The sequence below is a fragment of the Pinus tabuliformis genome, chromosome 7, assembly GCF_031772625.1.
Source record: "Pinus tabuliformis cultivar Carrire ecotype Pingquan chromosome 7, CPIR1, whole genome shotgun sequence".
NCBI lineage: Eukaryota > Viridiplantae > Streptophyta > Pinopsida > Pinales > Pinaceae > Pinus > Pinus tabuliformis.
This window is the reverse complement of record NC_142293.1, coordinates 1,859,194,239-1,859,218,711: the sequence shown is the minus strand read 5'-3', so window position 1 is coordinate 1,859,218,711 and position 24,473 is coordinate 1,859,194,239. Positions and strand designations below refer to the sequence as shown.

At 33.8% G+C, this 24,473-nt stretch overlaps 1 protein-coding gene across 1 annotated transcript in view; it reads left to right on the top strand.

Moving 5' to 3' along the window:
* LOC149255873 (ABC transporter G family member 22-like) overlaps positions 1 to 13,190 on the top strand; it is a 31,413-nt gene extending 18,223 nt beyond the window's left edge. Inside the window, exons 2-11 of the mRNA XM_089460584.1 lie at positions 7,514 to 8,013; positions 8,136 to 8,260; positions 8,388 to 8,653; positions 9,312 to 9,467; positions 9,840 to 10,022; positions 10,134 to 10,458; positions 10,582 to 10,866; positions 11,023 to 11,307; positions 11,462 to 11,569; positions 12,752 to 13,190. Coding sequence (XP_089316710.1) covers positions 7,548 to 8,013; positions 8,136 to 8,260; positions 8,388 to 8,653; positions 9,312 to 9,467; positions 9,840 to 10,022; positions 10,134 to 10,458; positions 10,582 to 10,866; positions 11,023 to 11,307; positions 11,462 to 11,569; positions 12,752 to 13,015 — 2,463 coding nt within the window. The 5' untranslated portion in view covers positions 7,514 to 7,547 and the 3' untranslated portion in view covers positions 13,016 to 13,190. The remainder of the gene's footprint in view (positions 1 to 7,513; positions 8,014 to 8,135; positions 8,261 to 8,387; positions 8,654 to 9,311; positions 9,468 to 9,839; positions 10,023 to 10,133; positions 10,459 to 10,581; positions 10,867 to 11,022; positions 11,308 to 11,461; positions 11,570 to 12,751) is intronic.
* The last annotated feature ends 11,283 nt before the right edge of the window (positions 13,191 to 24,473 follow it).

The following is a 24,473-nucleotide window of genomic DNA, read 5'->3' as shown; positions in this document are numbered from 1 at the left end:
AATTATTCACTGAACTTGATCTTCCAGTCATGCTATCATCAAATTCGCATAAGGAGGCATGTATCCCAAAGCACTTTTCAAGATTAATGAAGGCCATTATGAGTTTTGGTGATGTCCTATGGATTTTGCAATGCACCCTTCCACCTTCCAAAGTCTCATGAAGAAAATATTTCAACCCTTTCTACATCATTTTGTCCTTGTCTTTTTTTTTTTTTATGACATGTTGATCTACAGTAAAGCTTGCACACCCATGTCACCCATGGATCGGGTCTTACAATTTCTTGTTAATCATCAACTCTTTCTCAAGACGTAGAAATGCCTTTGGTGTCTCTAAAGTGGAATATTTGGGCCATATTGTTAGTCATGATGGTGTACATGTGGATTTAAAGAAAATTGAAGCAATGAAGGATTGGCCCCATCCCAAAACTCTTAAAAGTTTAAGAGGTTTTCTTGATTTCCTTGGTTACTAGAAAAAGTTCATAAAGAACTATGGTAAGATTGCAACTCCCCTCACAACCTTGCTTAAAAAAATGCTTTCAGTTGGAATAACATCACTGAACATGCCTTCTAGGATTTGAAGAATGTTGTGTGTACAACCCTAGTACTTGCTTTGATAGACCTCACTAAGACCTTTGTCTTGGAATGTGACACCTTGGGTAAAGGCATCAAAGTATTACTCTTGCAATATGAATGCCCATTGGTCTTTACTAGCAAACAATTTTGTGAGAGGCACTTGGGAAAATCAATGTATGAAAAAGAAATGATAGCTATACTATGTGCTATGGATATGTGGTGTCCATACCTACTTGGACAAAGTTTCCAAATTAAAATAGATCATTGTAGCCTAAAATACTTCATGGAGCAAAGGATTTTTTCCCTAGAGCAACAAAAAAGGGTCCCCAAAATGTTGGTATATGACTACAATGTGGTAATAGATGCTCTCTCTAAAGTATGAGGCAAATGGGTCCCTCTTTACACTCTCCTTCATAGTACTAGACTAGGTTAAAAGATCTCGAGATTGTTCACTTGATACAACAACTTTAAATGGAACACCATACATATCAAGGACACACTTGGTAAAATTATGAGCTTTGCTATAAAGGACACTTTTATTTCAACAAATAATCATCCTCTAATCCACAATGTTATTTGAAGTCCATGCCTCTCTTACAACAGGTCATTTGAGGTTTCATAAAACACATGAAAGGATCAAATGTTCACTTTTTGGGAATGAATGAAGAAAGACATCACACCTTCGTGGTAAAATGTGGCTTCTGCCAATACAAAAAGGGAGGAAAAATGGAATCTCCTGGGGGGAACTACAACTTCTATCCATTTTGCTAGTTGTGTGGACTGACATTTCTATGGACTTCATTATTGGGTTACTGAAGTTTGCTAATAAATCCATCATCATGGTTGTGGCTATTTACCTTTCTAAATATGCTCATTTTTGTTGTCAGTAACACCCCTTTAAAGCCTCCATGGTCACTCAAGTATTTATGGCTAACATCTTTAAACTCGATATGCCACAATCTATTGTGACAGCTCGTGACCCCACTTTCACTAGCACTTTCTAGCAAGATTTTTTTAGGACATTCAATTGAATCTTAGCACTACCTATCACCTCTAGACCGATGGTCATATTGAAGCTGTCCAAAAATTCTTGAAAGCATATTTGAGGTGCTTTAATTTATAAAGACAATCATAATGGGTTCAATGGCTACCTCTAGAAAAGTGGTGGTACAATGCAACTTATCATGGTGCCACTCTAATGACTCCCTTTGAGGTTGTCTATGGCCAATAGCCCTTATCAGTACTATCCTTCTTATCCAAAGCCTCTAAGGTGTAGGAGGTTGACAAAACCCTCATAGCTTGAGTTGACATTATCCACACTCTCTAGTCTAATATGGTCATGGCTAAGAATATGATGAAACAACAAGCTATTCAACATTTCTTTAATTTCCATTTAGATGAAGGGGATCAAGGGTTCCTTCATTTGTAGCATCATAAAAAGGCCTCCCTAAGAGACAACTACTCCCACCAGAAGCTTGCTACTAAGTCGTATGGCCCCTATAAGGTCATCAAACATAATGAGCTAGTGGCTTACAAATTGGAACTTTTGAGCTACTCTCAAATTCATCCCATCTTTCATGTCTCTTGCTTAAAGAAAGTGGTTAGATCTAGTTGTCATATTTAAAATTGCCTTCTAGAATTGGATGATGAAGGTTCCATTTGGTTGTAGCTAGAGGTTTTCTTCGACAAAAGAGAGCATCGCCTCCACCAACACACTATTCAGGAGAGTTTTGATACAGTGGAAGGGTACATGTGGGAATCAATAAAGATCCTTTGGTAATTCCCTCGCCTTCATCCTTGAGTATAATTTTGACTATTAAAGGGGAGGGCATGTTAAGGTCTCACTCTAGCCCCCTAAGTAGATAGATTGGTTGCTATGTATGGAATCCATCTATAATAAATAAGGCGGCCCATGTAATAGTATTAAATAAATAATTGTAAGAAGGCTTACTAGAAAGTTTTGCCTACTAGAAATTTCCTTCTCTAGAATGTTCTTAGGAGGTAGATAGAACTATATAAAAAAGCAAAAGCAACGTAATGAGATGTTTTGTAAGGTATATTGTAATCAGATGTCTCCTCATTGGAGGTTGCCTCCTTGAAGAGGCAAGTGAACATTGCTATCATCAATAAAGGTATAACATTTTGTGATTTTCTGGTTCCTTGTTGCATAGTGCTGTTGTAATATGCCAATTTTGCAATTAATTTGGGCAAATTTTATTATTTGTGCTTTGGATCTTCCAATTTACTAATAAAGAAAACCAAAACACACAAGATGGTGGAGAATCTGGAGATGCCATTTCTACAATTGCATGGTGCTGTTATTTCCCTCCATTGTTTTCTTGTGTCTTAGAGTACAGCTAAACTGATGAACTTCGATTCACATAATCAGGCATCTTGATATTATTCTTCTCAAGAAGATGAGTAAGACGTGCAATTTGCTTCTTCATGCACCTATGCCCATCATTCTCAAGTGTATTGTATTAGGCACACTTGACCTTCTCAAACTTGGGCTTTTCATCCTTTGAATGGGAGGTCTCGTGCTGATTTAGATTTCTGCTCTTTTTCCTTCTTTTCTTTGTTCTCTTATTTCTATATGCTACTATATGCCTTTAAAATTTGAATCCTTTGAGTCCTAATTTGCAGAAAAGGCGTGAGCCTTTACAGTGTCAAGGTGCCCACTTGAACAAGTTTGTCTTGTTCTCTCATCAATTCTACAACAAAGATGTCAAGAGTCAACATTTTCCAAGTAGTTCCAACCACATTCTTAGTAGCATGCAAGGTGGAAACCTTTCATCCCCCTTCTCAATTCTACACAACTTGAGTTGCAACCTCAGTTTTTTAAACATGGTGAAGAAATCCTGGATACTGACAAAGCTGCTGGATCTCAAACTGATGAACTCATTCTCTAGCTGATGACCTCTCAATACATCATGATTCTTGCAAGTTCCTACTAGTGTGGTCCAAACTTCATTGGGTGGTTTTGCAGATTCAATGTTGAAGAGAAGGGGGGAGTTATATATAGAAATGGTATCTATATGTTTCATCACACTTATTTAAACCATTTTGGGCTTTCAGCATCAGCAGTAGGTTTAATTTTGGTTCCCATAATGATTCTATATAAACCTTTGCTCCTCAAAAGGATTTGAACCTTTGATTTCCACTCATGATAATTGAATGGTGTGAGAGAAAGAACCATGCTTTGATCGATCGTTTTTTAGAATTTTTTTTGTTGTATTAGAACAAAGCTATGAATTTTAGCAGCTGCAGGCAATCTGCAGCAGACGAATTTTTGTTGTATTAGAACAAAGCTATGAATTTTAGCAGCTGCAGACAATCTGTAGCAGACGATTGATTCATATGCGTTAAAGGCACAAGAACTGTTGAAAAGGGCATTTTATAGCTAAACAAAATGATGCAGCTTAGACTACGAATATCTGCAAAACAGAGTTTTCAGTGGCTAAGGAAGGTGAATTTTACCCTGTGAAATTTGGCTATTGAACCAAGATCTATAGCACCAAGATCTATAGCTTGGCTATACAAAGGCATCCAAAATCAAATATCATGAATGGAAAAATAAAGGTTTGTATAAGATATTGCCATGTTTACTATTTTTTAATTAATTTATTTAGAAAAATTGGATATATAGTACTATATTTTGATGAAAAGTAAATATCATTTTTTTTAACTAAAAAATGTTATATATATAAAAATGGGGTAATATATGCATAATTAATATTTATGCCAACAGGTGTGGTCATTTTGATTACAATTTTTCGGGGAGATTGGCTGATGTTTGCATGTGAATGGATGAGATTGACGAGGAGTGACGATTCGATTGGAGAAGAAAAAGTCCGTTACAACTTTAAAATTTTAAAAACTAAGCACTTTGTCTTTTTGGGTTGCCTTTGATCTTTTGGGTTTTATATTTCATTTCTTTCTTCTGTGTTCTTCATTTCATTTCTACTTTCTTCTGTGTTTTTCCTTTCATTTCCACTTAGTGGGTTTTCAGTTTCCACTCTGTCAATAATAGCTCATCAAAGGGTTCCTACAAGAGTTCATTTGGTTCAAACTTACCTGTAGCCCAGGCCTGTAGCATCCATGCTGTTATGGGCTGTTTGGTCCAATAATACGGTGATGGGTAAAATGTAATGAACCCCCGAGTAACTGTCGTGCACTTTGATCCGCTGATAATGACACTGTGATGGGTAATAAACGTAATGAACCTTTCAGTAGCTGCCAGTAGTCATTAAAGGGTTCCTCCAAGAGTTCAGTTGGGTCAAACCTACCTGGCACCTAGGCCTGTAGCATTCATGCTGTTATCAACTGTTTGGTACACTAATGGTGATGGGTAACATGTAATGAACCCCAGGTGGCCGTCAGAGCGTTTGGTCCATTAATAACGACACTGTGACAGGTACAAACGTAATTAACCTCCCAGTGGCTGTCAGTAGGTCATCTATGACAGCCTTGGGATGTAGATAGACCAAACTTGAGGAGGTTGAACTTCCACATCGAATTACTAAAAAAACAAAAATCGAGTTGTGATATGAACTAACGATTTTTTAGTTAAAATCTAAATTTCCTAAAGAAATGACTTTAACGCAAAAGCAGGATGCAATTATTTGAAAAGAAAACCCCTCTGCACCATAAGGAAATTAGACCAGAGTGAAAGTGAAATGATGAATAAAGTGAGAGGTGCAGTATAGATGAAATAATTCTTTCCACCTATGAATTATTTTTTCATCGTGGACGAACAAGACTTGTGGTTGTATACAAAAGTAGAGCGGAAGATGTAAATTGGTAGGTTGCCTTGACTGTGTGCTTGGCATGTCATGGATAAATTCAGATATTGGAGGACCCAGTCCGGGTTAATAGCCGCACCAAACCAATGCCATTGGATGGATCTCTATTCCTCCAGCAATTTCCATTTAAAAGGAGAGTTATATCTACGGACTCCTATGTTAATAGCCGCACCAGACCAATGTAATTTCCGTTATCAAAATCTGATGAACTTCCATATTGAACATTTAGCAAATAGTAAGCACACGCCTTAAGCCAATCCAGCAAATAGTGAGCACCATGCCTTGAGCCAATTATTAACAATGAGCTAATGATTAGTTTTTGGCTTAATGTCTTTTTATCATGTCCATTGAATATCACGTTAATGTTATGCCAGGGATAAGATGGAAAAACAGTCAATGACAATGGGGCTGCAGTTTTAGGAGGCATGTGACAAATATACAGTACAACGGCATGCAGGGTTGCTTCCGAACAGGAGCTCTAGACAATTGGAAAGGAGAAGGATGAGTATCAGAATGAGAATCTGCTACCATTAGATAGTCCGTAGGCGATTTAGATGGTTAACACACGATCATAACAATAAAGTTCTCTCAGAGAATATTATCCATTGAGAAAGCAATGCACATGGGCATATACTCTTGGGTGAGCTACAAGTTTACAACCACGTTAAACGTGATTGGTGTATGCTGGTAGGCTGCAGGAATCTGGAACAATAAAAACCTACGCAGTGGAAATAAGATGCAAAAGCCTGGGAATGAAAGGCAAAAACCCAGAAGACAAATGTGTGTATACTCCACGCACTAAGCGCTTATCTCTTTCAGTCATACTAATTATTCTTATGAAGGGTGGAAACTATGTTTAATATTAATCATTCTTAAAGAGTGTGAAAATATTAATCATTGTTATATAGTGTGAAAATTCTGCTTCAAGGGCGGAGGTGAGGAAGCCTATTGTTGTGAATGCTAAGCAACTTGCAATTGTGCATCTCGAATTTTGGTCAATCGCATTCGGAGAAATCAGAGCTGCATTAGCCAAAATTTCAAGTGTAGCGTTCAAGTTGAAGGGTTTTCATCCGATAAAACAGTTCCATAGTTGTGATGCCGATGAGCACGACTACACCATTACAATTCATTGAGGCCAATATTGGTTAATCTTATTTTAACAAACAAAATTTTATTATCTTGTTTCTAAAATCAATATCTTGACAGTACGGTTCCCAAATTCATTTTGGTTCCATAGATTAACACCTTATAAACATCAGAGGTATTGCAAATGCTTGCTTTAAAAACGAGACCTGTTAATAAAATAACTAATATGTCGTGAGCACACTCAATATTTAATTTTTGTCTTTTGTTTTTAAATCTTCTATTTTGTCGGACTTATAATTTTTTCCCCCTTTGATCCCGTTGCTTTGAAAATCAATTAACTTGTAAATAAGAGAAACAAGATGGTCAATTTCACATTTGTTTTCAGGAGTTAACACATTACAAATGTTTGAAGAATGAGATATGATGGTTCGACTGTTAATACATTATAGATATAGATTTAGATTGTATCGAAAATGTTTGGAGAATGAGATGTTATCTTATTTATATACGTTGCATGCACATTTAAGAGAAAATGTTTTTCATTTTTTACTTCCTTAAAATTATAAATATTACAGATTTTTCTTCAGAGTATTTAGAGTATTTACTTTTAAAATCAAATAGCTTGGAAATAAGAAAAGTTTGATTATCAAACTGTCAAATTGGTTCAACACAGTACAAGTATCAATAGTATTACAAATGTTTTGAGAATGAGACGTGATCATATGGTTTGTGTGCATACTTTAAGAAAAAATGGCTCTTATTTTTTACTTGGTCAAAAATACAAATATTACAAATTTTCCTTTAAATAAGGTGGAGAGATAATTTTGATCTCAACCAGATAATGAAATTATTATAGATACGAACTTCTCTCATTGGAGAGGCTATCCCAAGTGGAAAAGTGGCAGTTGATTATAGTCTCTACCTTGATTACTCTGATAAAGCTACTTATACTCTTCTTTGAGATGGATTTTCACATTTTAGAATTCTCACTATGAGAAGTGAATTTTTGGTTAGTAAGGTTGAAGTTAATGGAAGGATTTTTGCTTATATAGTGTAAGCCTGCAATAAACATTCAGGCTTTGAAAAATGGAAGAAACACCGAAAGGGAAGTCTAGCAGCATCGTAAGAACAATTTCAGACCAAATGGAAGAAGTTGCCAAGGAAGTACTAGCTCCAGCCAAAAGAAAAGCGATTGCAAGATCTACCTCGGAGCTGTTGGTGGATCAAACCACTAAAGAGGTTTTGACAACGAGAAAATCCAGTCTAGCCAGCCTAGGTAGAACTACCTCAGACAACATTGACAATACTACCATTGCCACTACTCCAGGTGCAAGAAAGCCTCCCTTAGCTCGGAAGATGCAATCGCCCAGAGTCAGTGGACACATACCCAAGTGGAAAAGTGGTCAACTGCGGATAGAAGATGAACTGACAAATGCTTTTATTGAAGAAGTGGCTTTGAGCAGAGCTTCAAGTGCTACTAGTCATGGCCTTTCATTTTCAATAGCAGGACCGGTTGTGGCTCCAGCTGGAGACTTGGGACTCATCAATGACTGTAAGTTACTTGTAAATTCTAAAAAATATGTAATTTAATTTCTTGCTTAACAACTTTTCCACAAGTGACTATATCTTCTCCTTGCAGCCGATTTCTGATAGTTGTTATGTACCACTATGCAGTGCAAGAAGCAAGGTTGCATGCAAGCATGGCCCTAAAGAAGAAAGAAACTGACTCCAAGGACATTGAAATAAATCTAGAAACTGAATTACCACACAGAGATCCTCCTTTGCCAATTTGTTTGAAGGTAGGGATTCCTGAAATAATTAGAAAAAAATTGTTAATTTTCTCTGTTCTAGCAGTATGGCTGATTCTATATTTTATCCATTGTATAGTTTCAAGAGAGATGATTCTAATTTTCCTGCATGGAGCAGTTCCTCGAAGTCCAATACAAAGTAATTTTGCAAGGCAAACCCACTAGCATATTGAGGAGCTCCTGGACTGAACCGATATTCTTTGAAAAAGATATCCTACATGGTGTCAGTGGTTGCATAGCCCCTGGAGAAATGCTGGCTATGATGGGTCCTTCAGGGAGTGGAAAAACTACGCTTATTAATCTGTTAGCTGGAAGAATCCAACAGAATGTCTCCGGTAGCATCACCTACAATGACCAGCCTTACTCAAAGGCCTTGAAACGCAGGTTATTTCACCCTCCTTTTTACTCATAAAATGCATGAGACGAGTCTCAAATTGGGTTATGCTTCTAGATGGGATGTCCAGAAGCTATATAAGATGGCTTCTGCATCTTGGATACTACCACGATGTAGAATGGAGTTTTACCATGTGCAGTTGACCTTGCATAGAATTAACTCCTAACAATCATGGTGGTTTCTTTATAAGAAGATTGATATATTGAGTGTTTCATGGATTGCTGCTTCCATAGAAACTAGATGAATGGCTCCTGTATGTTCAACATTAGAATGGGTTTTTGCTCAAACATAGTTAGCTTTGCATAGATTTAACTTCTGACAATCAGATTGGTTTTCTCATAATAACATTTATATATAGTCTCATAGATTGGTGTTCTGATATAAGGTAAATGAATTGCCCCTGCATTATCCATGTTAGATTTGGTTTCTTGCCCTATGCAGTAATCTTTTCATAGATTTAACTTGTAACAATCATAATGGTTTCATCATAATAATGACTGTTTTGATAAATATAAATCTCCTTATCCACCCTATTAGCTATTGAGCTATTGAATATTTATGTCATTGGGTCCGGTTTGACTTCTCCCAACTCTTCCTTAGCTAAAGGTCTCTGTTAATGCTTACCTTGAGCATGTGTTATGTCTACAGGATTGGATTTGTCACGCAGGACGATGTTTTGTTCCCTCATCTCACAGTTCGGGAGACTCTGACATACACTGCTCTTTTGAGACTTCCCAGGACATTATCAAAGCATCAGAGGGAACAACGAGCTCAGGAAGTGATTCATGAACTAGGCCTTGAAAGGTGAAACCTATATCATTAACGTTTTTATAGTAGCAAAGTCATCCAACATATGATTATTCCTGGATTGGGAATTTTGATGCGACCCATAAAAAATTCCATCTGGACTTCTTCTCATTGCTCCTAACTCTTTTGGGAGTAAGAAACTCTCTCACACACAGCTATATATATCTATATATATATATATAGCTGTGAGGGTATATATATATATATAGATATATATATATAGCTGTGAGGGTATATATATATGTATAGATATATATATAGCTGTGAGGGTATATATATATATATAATGTATGTTGCATGAGGAGAGTGAAATTAAAATGAACATTTTTCTGGTTGGAGAGGAGAATTGAGTAAATGTTTGGTACGCAGATGCCAGGATACGATAATAGGAGGAAGCTTTGTTAGGGGCATTTCTGGAGGTGAAAGAAAGAGAGTTTGTGTTGGATGTGAAATTCTGATTGATCCTTCTCTATTATTTCTAGATGAACCTACTTCTGGTCTGGATTCCACCACAGCACTACGAATTGTTCAGATGTTGCATGATATAGCCGGGTAATAATAAGATTTATGACAGATGGAAACCCCTTGCAAATAGTTAGGTTTGGTAGATATATCTTCTTTTGTCCTCAGATGATCAGTGGAGCGAATCTGAAAACTTGCAAGCTTGTTGCAGGCGGGCCGAACAGTTGTGAGCACAATTCATCAGCCTTCGAGTAGGCTGTTCCATAAATTTGATAAGCTGATACTTCTGGGAGAAGGGCATTCTGTCTACTTCGGAAAAGCATCAGATGCTATGGAGCATTTTGCATCCGTTGGTTTCTCCCCCTTTCTAGCCATGAATCCAGCTGACTTCTTGCTTGATCTGGCGAATGGCAACATTCATGATATCTCAGTTCCTGCAGAATTGGTGAATACATCTCATGCAGAAGGCGGGGATAGTCACGGTGATCAGTTTCCAGGGAGTCTATCTTCTCAGGATGTGCTTGAGGTATGTTCAAGCTGCTGGAAACTCTTGCACTTGAAAAAATCCCTGTGTTATAAATTTCGTAAGTATGATTGCATTAACACTAATTTTTTTTTTTTTTATAATTGCTTTCGCAACTGAAAGTAGTATCTGATAGAAGCATATGAGACCAACGTTGCACCTATAGAAAAGGCAAAACTGATGGCACTGAATGAAGTAACCGAGGATTTGAAATCATCAGTATCTGCAAAACGTGAATGGGGTGTAACATGGTGGGATCAGTTCTCGATTTTGTTTGTCCGTGGTCTGAAGGAAAGGCGCCACGAATACTTGAGTTTTTTGAGAATTGCACAGGTCATCTTAACAGCTCTTATTCTCGGTTTGCTCTGGTGGCAATCAAGGATAGATACTGCCAAAGGACTTCAAGATCAGGTTAGTTTGATTAATTTGGTAAATGGTTTCTATCAATATATATACTAATAATTATTAAATAATATACATTCCTAAATTATACTTGTTAGGGAGATTGGTAACAAAGCCCCAATTATAATTGTATTTGGGTGTTATTTGGTGATTGATTGAATGCAGATAGGGTTGGTATTTTTTATTGCTGTTTTTTGGGGATTCTTCCCGGTCTTTACAGCAATTTTTACTTTCCCTCAAGAACGAGCAATGCTGTCTAAGGAGCGAGCTGTTGACATGTACAGATTGAGTGCTTATTTCATGGCTCGCATCTTAAGTGATCTGCCCCTAGATCTCTTCCTCCCCATTGGATTTTTGATTATTGTTTACTTTATGGCGCACCTTCGCATGACTGTTGCAGCCTTTTTTCTCACCATGCTTACGACATTCCTCAGCATTGTTGCTTCTCAGGTGTGTGTTTCCAGGCAATGAAGCCTATTTATTACTGTGTTGTTCTTATTCGTAGAACTGCTATAATAATTTACTGGGAGTCAATAACTAAGCTACTTTGAACACCCCATAGGGTTTTCTATGTTATTTTAACTTATATAATGTGTTGATTCAGGGTCTTGGACTGGCCATCGGTGCTGCCTTTATGGATCTCAAGAAGGCAACAACTCTGGCTTCTGTTACCATGATGGCATTTATGCTTGCTGGTGGTTTCTTTGTGCAGGTAAATCCATTTGTCAACTGTGGTTTTTTGGTAATGTTTGTTAGTATAAAAAAGCATGGTCCAGGTATTGTTGTCTTCACATCCAGGAATAAAACTCCTGTCTTGTGAGTGGTATGTATAAAGGTCAGTCAAAACTTGTCATTTTTTATGATTTATGTTGAAATTTGGTTAATCATTATATATAAAGTTATTCGAAGATTTTGCTTTTGAGTGGTCTTTTACTAGGCGCATTCTAACCACCTCATATTTGGTCAGCTAGGTTGTGATTACAGAGAAAGTTTGGAATGATTTGTTCTTTTTCCTTTGAGATCATAAGTTTCTGGGTCTACTCACATAAGGCCAAAACCACCCCCCAAAGGCAGAGTTTGAGTTTTTCCACTGACTGAATTCTGTTTATGATTTATGTTGAAGTTATAATTTTGTTGGATTTCAATAAAAAAAATTATGGATTACAGATTTTGAATTTTGAAGTGATTAGCATATTGGGTTGATGTTGACTTGGTTATCAATACTTCTATTTCTGATAAGAATCTCTTATCCCCATATGCTTATGCTTAAGAACAAAAATAGAAACTGTTTGATTCAAATTTTGAAATTTGGAATGGTGAGCATAGCTCAATATTGGTTAGCATCGATTACAAATTTTAAAATTTGGAGTGATTAGCATAACAATTATTGGGTTAATCTTGACTTGGTCATTAATACTTCTATCTGTAAGAATCTCTTATCTCCATATGATTAAGAACAAAAATATAAACTGTTTGAGTCAAATTTCTAATTTTGGAATGGTGATGATAGGGAAATATTGAGTTAATCCTGACTTGGTCATTAATACTTCAACTTGTGATAAGTACACCTTATCCCATATTCAATACTTCTACTTCTGATAAATACCCCTTATCCCATATTCCTAAGAACAGAACAAACATAAAAATTGTTTCAATACTCCCTGGACCCTCTCCAATATGCTGAAGAACAAAAATAGAAACTGTTTGAACACCCCTTATCCCATGTGTATAAGACCAAAAATAGAAGCTGTGTGAGTGCCCCTTTGCCATGCCATTATGAATACTTTAGATTCAAATATTTTCCTTGAAATATTTTTTTTTTCCAATTTTCATATGAAGTGGCACCAGTTTTGCGGCAGAATGTGATTTCTATCTGATATTTTTATTCCTACAGAGAGTTCATCCGTTCATCAAATGGATCAGGTATCTGTCCTTCAATTACTATACGTATAGGATCCTACTAAAAATTCAGTATGATGCTGATCAAGTCTATGATTGCTCAAGTCCCAGCGGATGCAAAAGTATAGCAACGTTCCCATCTCTGCGGGGCATTCCTTTAGATGGTGGTATCGAGGAAGCAACTGTTATGCTAATTATGGTTTTCGGATACCGCTTACTGGCATACTTTTCACTATTGAGAATGAAATTAAGAGTCTAGGGGAAATTACATGTGTGCTTACTAATTCTGACAGATATGAAGTACTCAGTGTGCTTTTCAAGCTTTTTGAGTACGTGTATGCTCCACTATTTTGTTGGAAAGGAATAGTTGTCATTTACGGCCTCATTTTTATGATTCCGAATCAAACATTCTGGCCATCTGATTTTTTCTGCAAGCGTTTGGAGGCATAAATACTGACCGTTGATGGTCAGGTCTATGCAGGGCTTCATAAATAAATAAAACAAAGACCGTTGTCAGAAGATTCTGACAACTATTTGCAAGCTTGGCGTTTCTAAGCTATTGGAAGTTGTTTTGGAAAATATTGAACATATTTCCACACAATTTTTTATTCTAATTAACATTAAGTTCTAAAATAATCCTAACATTTTATATATTTAAAAACACATACAATAAATTGGAAACAATTTTTAGTGCAATTTATTCAACTCTCGTAAATATGAAAAATGTTTTAAATCATGAGAATATAAACTACAATATTATAGTCCTAAATGTTATTTTCTAAAATAATATTGATGATGACATTTTTTAAATAATATTTATGATCAACTATTCTTTTTCTTAATATGGAAGATGGTGTTTTTCTTTAACATTTAAGTGCTATTTTTCATTGTAGAAAATATTGATGATTTATATTTTCTTTTGGGGAAATTATGGATTTTTATTAATTAGAATGCTATTTGAATATATAAATGAAATTACAAGTTTTACGGCTCAAATTTCATAGTTTTACATATGTGCACCATTTCATTCTAGACTTGAACAGATTTTACAATGCAAACTTTCACAACTCAAATTTGTAGATGAGAGTTAAATTTTTGTTTTTTTAGATTTTATATTTGCACTCGTTGCAGCTCATACCCATGAAATGAGTTACATGTGTGTAGCTCATCTGTTGGTTGGGGGGTGGGGGTGTGATATTACTGGTATCACAAAAAAGTCTACCTAGGAAGTCTAATATGACTATATGACGACAAGAGTACATCTTACAAAAGCATCCAAGCAAAAGACAAAATTTACACTAAGATTAAATTAGTATTTGTAGGAGTTTCCTCTTTCGGAGTTTGGTTGAGGTTAGGGAGGAAGCTTCCAGTGGGCTTCTAGCCGGTGGGCCTACTAGAAGCGCTTGAATCTTACAAAATCATCCAAGCAAAATACAAAATTTACGTTGAGAATACATTAGTATATGGTAGGTGTTTCCTCTTCCAGAGTCTAGTTGAGGTTAGGGAGGAAGTTTCCACAACTCAAACTTTCACAGCTCAAACTTGTAGATGAAAGTTTTTGATTGTTTGTTTTCTTTTAAATTTTATATTAAATTTGCACCTGGTCGTAACTCATACCCTAAAAATGAGTTACATGTGTGTAGCTCATCCTTCGGTTGGGGAGGTGGGGGTGTGATATTACTAGTATCATCAAAAAGTCTACCTAGGAAGTCTAACATGACTATATGATGACAAAAGTACATCTTACAAAAGCATCCAAGCAAAATAAAATTTTTTCACTAAGAATACATTAATATGTGGTAGGAGTTTTCTCTTTCGGATTTTGGTTGAGGTTAGGGAGGAAGCTTCCAGTGTGCTCGCTAGAAGCACTTGTATCTTACACAAGCATCAAAGTAAAAGACAAATTTGTGTTGAGAATACATTAGTATATGGTAGGATCTTCTAGTTGAGGTTAGGGAGGAAGCTTCCAATGTGCTTGCTAGAAGCGTGGAATCTGAGTTCTTATTGCTCCAAAATTGATTTGCTCTTGAAGGCCTTTAATTTGCCAGTGTGGGGAATCCATCTCATTTGATTGATGGACCAATTTGCCCTTCAAATCTTGTATCTTCTCCATAAGGTTGATAGTGGTTCTCATTTGGTATTGCTATTTCATGTTTGCCTCTAGAATATCAAGTTGTAAAGCTTCCATAAACTATTTGCAATTGTTACAAGTTGTCCAACTACTATCTCCAGGTTCTTTTCTCTTATTCACCCACATTATGGATTAGTTGAGAATGAATGGCCTAGGAATCCCTTGAATCCTCCGTTGATTCCACCTTTGCCATGTAGAAAGTCTTTCTTGTTTTATGCCAAGTTTTTTAGCCTCTTGGATTGAGATGGTTGTTGCTTCACGCGCGGGAGTGAATTGTCACCAACCTTAGATAGGTTATTGAGTCTTGAAATACCTTGTGGATTGGTCGATGCTCTCTCAGGGAGTCATGACTTTGGTGCAAATTGAGGGAGGGATCCATTACTAAATTTTCCAAAATTAGAATTCACACAACATAGTAATCCCTTGAGACTCCAAGAAGAGATACTAGTTGCGAAATTTATATATGTCTGACACGTTCACCAAGATTGAAAGAGCCATGTACAAAGGACATTACCAAGCAGGGAGAGTTCTTTACCTATTGAGAAATTTGCTTGCTAATCAGGTAGGACATGGAACTTGCAGACAAGACACCCAATTGCATCAAAATACAATCTTCTTATTCAACCATGAGTGTGAGGAGCGGTTGCTTTTTCCAATAATTTGAGTTAGCTAGAGATTGATATCACTAGACACAATTAGCTAACTGGTATTTCTTAGGGTAGGAGTTTGCTACGCAATATGAATGCCTGGCCTTGAGAAGCATCCTGTGAGAGCCAGAGAAATACCTACAAGGCAATTGCATGGCCACACAAATTGCCTTGGACCTCGGCTTTTTTTAGTCTAGAAGTTCCAAGCTGGGAAAGCTGGAAACTCTTCATGCTCTTTATTGTTGTAGCTTCATTGAATTATAGTTTTGGGCAATCCTTCCACATTCTTCTATGATAATCTCACCACAACATATCATAATTGCCATATCCCTTGTATCAATTATGAACTGAGATGGAAGTCCTCCCCTAAGATCATGTTGTTGCCAACATTGTACCATGATCATGTGAGGAGATCAACTTGGTGAGCCCTGCATGTGTCGAATTTACTGAGGTTTTCACGATGACAGTCAACCTCTTCCAAGATTTATTGAGTGATTCATAATGTATACTTTGGCCCACAAGGGCAAATGAGATTGATATGGAGCCAACCCCATGGAAATTTACTTTATAAGGACGGAATGAGGGGTTAAGGCAAGTTTCACCACCCTTTTTCTCCATTGACTTTTAATTGGCCAGCCATGAATATGCATGATTTATTAGCTTGATGATTAGCTTCAATGTTCCAATTTTTAGGACGTGGAAGAAATATTTTTTGTAGGATATCCTCCAGTAACCTTGATATTTGCTACAACAAGAGCTTGAGGTGTTTATCCTTTGACCAAGTTCCTTTAGGTAAACGTTGAATTATTATTAACAATCCCTTAGAATATAAATGTTTGTCACATGCATTGCCTTAGGTCTAGGCCTTGCAATAAGACATGCATCTTTGCCTAGTTATTGCTCATGTGCCCTAATCCCCATGAATATCTTAATACCGTTTTTCCAATAAGGTTATATAGAACCCCTCCCCACTCTTTCCGCCCCATGTAAATGAAAGTTAAAAAGTTGCGATCTAAGAAATTATCTACCTTGCCTATTCATGATTGCCTATTCATGATAGCGATGATGATTTTGCAATGAAATTAATTTTAATTTATTTGATTTAATTAATTTGTTTTAATGTTTTTTTTTATATGAATTAAAAAATAGGAAAGATATTACAAAATTTTGGAATTGATTTAATGTGAAGTATATAAAGGAGCATTTAAAAAAAAATTAATATTCATCTTCCATCTCTGTAATATGACAACTCCTTTTGTATATATATATATATAGAGGCAATGGTAGTTTTTATCTAGGTAATGGTAGTTTTTATCTACCCTTTAGATGAGGGTTAAATATTTATAATGTGTTAATTTGTGATAATTGAATAGTATAATGAGTTATATATTCTATCTATAAAAGTGTTGGGAGTTTTTATCTACCTTTTAGATGAGGGTTAAAATAGTATTTATAATGTGTTAATTGGTTTCACATTAAATTAATAAAATAATAAAATATTTATAGTAGTTTGATTTGTTGTTATTGTTGTTTTTTTTTTAAAATGGTTAATAGTTTATTTTAATTTATTCTTTCTTTATTTTTTATGATTGTTTTTTAATTTAGATTTAATAGTGTATTTTTAGTTTTTAATGGTTTAGTTAAGAATCACCATATTTATGATATTTACTTTTATACCTTAAATGATTTTAAATTGAATTTAAAATAATTTTAGGAAGTTTCATTTTCATATTAGATAGTTTTGCTATTTGTAATATATATATATATGAATGGAGTAATAAGTGAGTATTTTCCTTAAAACCAAAAATATGTTAATTTAAATATTTCCAAGATCAAAATTGGTTCTCCATCTCTCCTTTAGTCATTTTCTCAATGCTATAGTCTTTGTGAAACTTGTAATGAAGGTCAACTCCAAAATATTTGCATCAATTTACCTTCTCTAAATATTTGCTATACACAAAATTCAAACTCATATTTTTGAACCTAATTATCACAATCTTTGTTTTTTAGTGTTTATTGGCATACCATTGCTAAGACAAAATTTTGAGAATTTTTATTGTTCGTTGGCATTAAAAAGACTCATTTTGAAATGAACAAGATGATATATGAGAAGGATGGTAAGTATTTCATCTAAAGTAGTTTCAACAAGCAAGGTTCTTTGAAACATGCCTCTTATATTTTAATGCAAATGCCAAAAGGGTCAAAGCTAAGGGAGAATCTTGCTTAATCTTTATATCGTTGGTAATTTCATTGAACAATTCTCATTATTTTTAAACTTAACAATAACTAACTCAGATAGCTTTATCACAACAACAATTGGCTTAGAAGGAACTTTTAGCTCTTTTAATATATTTCAAAAGTTAATTTTTGTATTTTCCAAGTCAATGAAGAAACTTGAGATTAATTTAATTAGTTTGTCTTTCCTTTTGAGACAATCTTACGAGTCATGAAAAGGTTCATTGTTGAAAGATAACTTTTAAAGATAATATGGATTTTAGCTTTTTTACTTTAACTTTCTATCTATATGACTTTTAGCATAATTTAAATAATTTGGCTAGAAAATGGCTAGTCATAACGGTCCTATAATTGAGGGTTGTTCATTCTTTAAGGAAAATTTGCTTATCTCCATATTGAAAAATTTATAAACGCAAAATACAAGAACACAACTTTCAATTTTTAGGTTTTCTTCTTAATATCCTTTGAAGTCCCTTTCTTTCTTTTTTCTACTAGTGATCTCAAAATTGATGTTCTCCAAAATAAAAACACCTTGCTTTCTAATAATGTAATGTGGTCAAGAACACTAAGGGATTCATAAAGCTGAGGGGTATGCATTGCAATTTTTTAACATGTTATTTTTTGTCTTTTTGAATTAGAATTTAGTTATTGTAGTTTGTAAGAATTGAATTGAGAAAGGTGTAAAATCTCTATCATATGTTTTTTTGATGGCTTTTCTAGTAATTTTATAATCTGTGTCATATCAAGGTTTGGTTATTATGATTTTCTTTTTCTACATGAAGCGAAAGTGGCGAGGGTTATTGTAGAGATATCGTAGAGCTATTCAATATTTTTGTTACTTATTGGAGGATTTAATTTGATTTTTTAATTTTCTAATTTGATTTTTGTTAATTATCAAGTTGTTTTAATTATAATTTGTTTTCTATTAATTTTTATGTAGTAAAGTTTAAAGTTAATATGAAGTTTTTACGGAAAACTTTAAGGATGTAATATTTATCACAGAGTTTATAAAGATTGTTGATTATCAAGTGGTTTTCATTATAATTTTTCTTCTATGAGATTTTTATGCTGTAAAGTTTAAAGTTAATATGAAGTTTCTATGAAAAAACTTTATGAATGTAATATTTATCATAGAGTTTGTAAAGGAAGATGAATATTGTATTCAATGTTAATTTTAAGATACGAGAATCATCAATTTTCATGGAAAAATATATCAACTTTGCCAACAATTTCTCATTGAAAAAGGTTGTTAGGCAAAAACTTCTAATCAAATTATTTACATTGGAGGAATATTTACTACCGATGTTTCTTGTATTAAATATTATCACTATTAATCTTTTTGATGTTATATCTAATATACATATTTTATTGCAATTTACTTATTATATGTGTGTTTATCATTGCAGTATTACATGTGGGCATTTCAATGGAAAATATCAATATATGTTTATGGACCCATGGATATTGCTATTAATAATGAAATAACCAATTTAAACGATACCTAAATACAAGTTCCAATTGAAGGGCTAATGGAAACATACTGTAATGATGAATTTACTCATGAATGGTAAAGTGCAATATAACTTTATAGCATGGTATTTTGCACCATCATTCCAATAATGTGAAAATCACATAATGCTATGATAATCACATTTAATCAATTTTTTGGTAGGGAAAATGTCTTTCTATTCTTTTATAAAATCTTAAAACATTAGATAAGAGATTACACAAAAATAAGACAAGTGTATTATTGGATTGAATCACAACAAGAATAATCATGTTCTCTTATTAGAACTTGCCTTGCCTTAAATATTGTGTGCCATGTCACATAAAGAAAATTTGTTATTCAATATTGGACTCTAGATTAACATTGATTAATTTGTAATAAAGTTGAAATAGAGAGTCAAAATAATTGTATATAATTCATTCATATCAACCCTAATAATATCTAGATATTTATATTTAAAAACTCTAAATGGGTCATTTTTTTTTCAATTCATAGCATTCTAATTCATCTTTTAGTTTATCTCTTCTTTGTCTTTTAGATCTTTGATGTTTATTTAAACATGGGTTAGCCCACCATTCCCTTACTTATACTATAATTATTATGGATGAAAAGGGAAAATTAAAGGATTACAAAAACTCCAAAAGCTCTAAAATTTAAGAGGTTATAATTTTCATAATATCACAATGCGCAAATCTCTCTATATATCGTGAGACTATGGAATATGTAATTTAAAATGTACTTATTTTTTATTGATAATTTCAAGGTTACTCTTTCTTAACATAAAAAATGTACTCATTCATTTATTGATACTTTCAAGGTAACTCTTTCTTAACATAGAATATGTACTCATTTATTTATTGATACTTTTAAGGTTACTCTTTCTTAACATAGAAAATGTACTCATTGATTTATTAATACTTTCAAGGTTACTCTTTCTTAACATAGAAAATGTACTCATTGGTTTATTGATACTTTCAAGGTTACTCTTTCTTAACATATATATCTTTATATATGCTTTTCAAGTGCTCTGGAAGGCATCTTGTTCATTTTTGGCTGTTGTTACACGTGCCATCTTGATTTTTTAAGGATCTATTTCCTGATCCTTCATATTTGATTTTGATCTCCTTTGGAAGATGTCCAGTTCGTTAGATACATGTTTTTTGATGTTAGTTTTCTGTTAATAAATGGTGATAATTATCTTCCATAATGATGCAAAATTTGATATAGATCTCTTATTAAATAAATTTCAATGATATGGTAGAAGTCGGTACTAAACATTCAAATAAGTTATTTAGGAAACTTTCTACAACAAATAGATTTGAGATAGGTCAAATGGGAACTTATCTTTTCATCTTTGTGAACCATGATGATAATTTGAATCTTATAAAGGAGATCAAAATGGATAAATTTGAAGGGGTTATAGAATTATTTCAAAAGGATAAAAGACTAGGGTAAATTTATTAATCTTTTGAATTCAATGAATATTATTTTGATTTGGGGGAAATATAATTGCGTAAGTAATAATAACAATGTTTGTAAATAAAAATATAATTGAAAATAACATTGTTTATTCGAGTAAAATCAATTTTGTTTATTCAAAGTAAATCAATACATTACAAGACTATCAAAGAAGTACCAACTTGGATTAAATTACGAGGCTATAATAAAAGTACCAAACTTGGATTAAATTCCACTAGATGTGTGTGTGTGTGTGGGGGGGGGGGGTTCACTATATGATAGATCAATACTAGTTACATCCACGGAAAACCCACTCGTGTATAGGTGAGCCGATTATCTTTCATGTAGAAATGGTTCTCGAGGGGCAAGCATGTCAATATTGGTGGGGCAAGAACTCGGGCGGGGAGGATAATAGAAACTCCTCCCTACCATGTGAGCTACACCCACTTGACTATTAAAATCCACAAGTTAAAAAGTCATAGGTTGAAAAATATGCATGTAACCACAAGTTATATAAAAATCGTAATTTAATAAAATGTGTGTAACAACAAATCATAAGAAATAAAGAAAAAATATTTAGAAAATATATATGGATATATTCTTAAGACAAATATACATGCTTCTCCTTGAATACCCAAAAATGACAACATACATAACAAAAGAAATACAATTTGTAAGTTCAAATGGATATTCTTCCATAGACAACAATAGAAAGTGTAACACTATAACAAAATATTAAACCAAAATTTAAAATAGATTTGTAACTATTTATTTCCATTTAAATTGTCTCTAATGCACTATGGTGTATTCCTTCTAAAAATTATAAATTATAAATTGAAAACACATATGTAACTACAATTTATATAAGAATGCATAATTTGAGAAAACATTTGGAATAATAAGTGATATATATATATATATATATATATATATATATATATATATATATATATATATATATAATTAATTAATGCTATGTATAACAAAAAGTAACACATTCACTCTTGAAACTAGAACAAATATATTTCAATTTGTTTTATAACAAAAAGTCATCACTAACCTCCTTGTAAGTATTTGATATTTTATTATATAAGATTAATAGAGTCACATGCCAAAATAATTAGTTATTCAAGTAAAATTAATAATACATTAAACCATTAACATAAATCCATTATTTTTCTTCCCTAGAATTATAAAAAGTTCATATAAATTTATTTTTCATGATATTTATTTAGAAACCTTAAAAATATAAATCTATCTATATTATCTAAATTAGAAATAAATGTGTTCAATTAGAAACCTAATTAGAAATACCATTGTTTGTTCAAGTGGAGTTTTTTTTGGTTGGTTTGACTAACTAAGGATTTGAACATTGAATCTCATGGTTTAGATCATACTTCTTAACAAGGCGATCACAAATTACGCTATCCCCTGTGGGCATTTGTTCAAGTATAATAATCCCAATGCAACATTATAATAAAATACAAAACGAAAAGTTAGAATGCATTTCTCATTATATATTAGACCATTTAAATTATATCTCCAGTTATAAATCCTTTCCATTATTGACTAAAAAATATATGAGCTCATATAAATCCTTTCCCCAACTAATAATGTATTTAAAAAACTTTAGTAAATTTTCATAACCTTTAGCATACTATTATAATATTTCCTAAATTTTTATTTAAATGGTTTAAATAGAGCAAAACATATAATGTTAATGCATTTATATCTTAAAGAAAACAATTGTGTACATATCTTTTATATCATGGATTTTGATATGAAGTGTGATGGAAAAACATCCAAAATAACTTTATTCTCAATTGCTAATGTTGTCACTTGAGGAATCTTATAATGAATTATACCAAACTTTTAAATACACTTAATCGCATCAAATACCATGGTCCTGTTACCCATCAGAGAATTTTTTTCTCCTCATTTGATAGCCAACCATCCAACATCCCTATGATGGCCTTTTGATAGCTTTATGCCAAAGTTCTCCACCTATTTCTTATGTGAGTGTTGTCTCTAATCTAACGCTCTACTTGAAGGAAGGTGGGTCATCTATTATCATGTACTCTAACAATTTTAGCAATCAAGTGCTTTCATTTAATGTTATGGGCATATTAATATGAATCATGGGGAAAACTAGATGTTTGACTACACCTAATTGTATCCTTGTTACCACACTTAACTTAGGAGGTTATCCTTTGACTCTAGTCTAGTGGGACCTCCTCTTATGCTTTATAGTTTAGGAAGGGCACTACTAGGGAGGCTTCGATTGATATATAGCATGTTCAGGTAATCCATACTTACCATTTTCTATCCTTCCCTATTATTCATCTCTAATTTTTAGGATGATTTTCATTGGTCATTTGGATTGACACCTTATATCCACATCCTTTAGTCAAGGCTTGAAACTTGGCCATAGGGGTTGATGCAACTGAAATAATGATAAAAACATATAAATCCATAATATAAAGAAAATGAAAAATGAAAAATATGGCGAGGAATTATTTAGCTCGTGGGAAAAAGCCTAGCATGATATCTACCCCCCTCATTAGCCTTCACTCAATTCCTCAAGCATATAATGATTCATCCAAAATAAAGGAATTGTTGAATATCCCAACCTTGATGAGTGAGAAACTGTGACATACTTAAGGGGTATTTGGAAATCACAAAGAAACCTTGGTCTCCTAAGTTATGCAACAAAGAAGGATAAATCATTAAAGTGAAAAGCACACTAGAGGAGAAAAAAAAGTAGGATAAGGAAAGGGATAAATCATGAAACCATGATTTCTCCCTCCTTGCATCATTACACTAAGGATGTTGGACCTCCTTTAGTTGGTCTCCTGGTTATGACATCTTCCTTGAAGTCTTTCCCACCCCATGACCACCTTGTCACATACACCCATGGATTGATGGGTCTACCTAAGACACGTGACTACCCTTGGGGGTTGGAAACACATAATAGGGTTCTTGACCTAATCATCCATAATATAATTAAGGTTTACCAATGTTTACCTAGTTAGACATTTGAAGGTGAGTTTTGTGTGAAGTATTTTGTGCTCTTAAGATTAGATTTGGTCCACTATGATGCTATAATGGTTTTATGTACCTGATGTTAATATCACCTGATATTTAGAGGTTTTCTCTCTAAGGAAATATCGCACATGTAATAAACATCCCTTGAGGGATATATTGACTCCTTTACAACACCTCCTAGCAGGAACTTTTCCCAGTTCTAAGAGCATATACGACCTTGTGGCCCTAATGTTTCCCCTCGAAAAATGAGAATTGGGCCTTGAGAAACTTCTACATGATTATACACCTCTTAATGTACCTCCAGATGTTGAAAATTGACCTCTAGATGTTGAAACATTGAGCTTGAGCGTTCGGGTATCAAATTATTTGATTATGTTCCTAGATGGATCCAGGATGCCCTCGTGCTGGCCATGACCCTTTTTGATGGACAAAGACTTGTTCGAGAGCCTAGATGAGGATGGATGTCACTAAGATGACTTGGAAGGGCTCACACATTCTTTCTTGGTGCAAACACTTAGATGGTGCCACATCAATCCTACATGCCTTGAAAGGGTGATGTAGGCATCTTCATGGATGACATCATGGTGGAGAAGGCTCCTTTCAAAGATGTAAACACACATTTTGAGGATTTCTTAGAGTTAGGATAAATCTTGGACCATGCCATCTTTCACTTGATGCATTTTTTATCATTCTT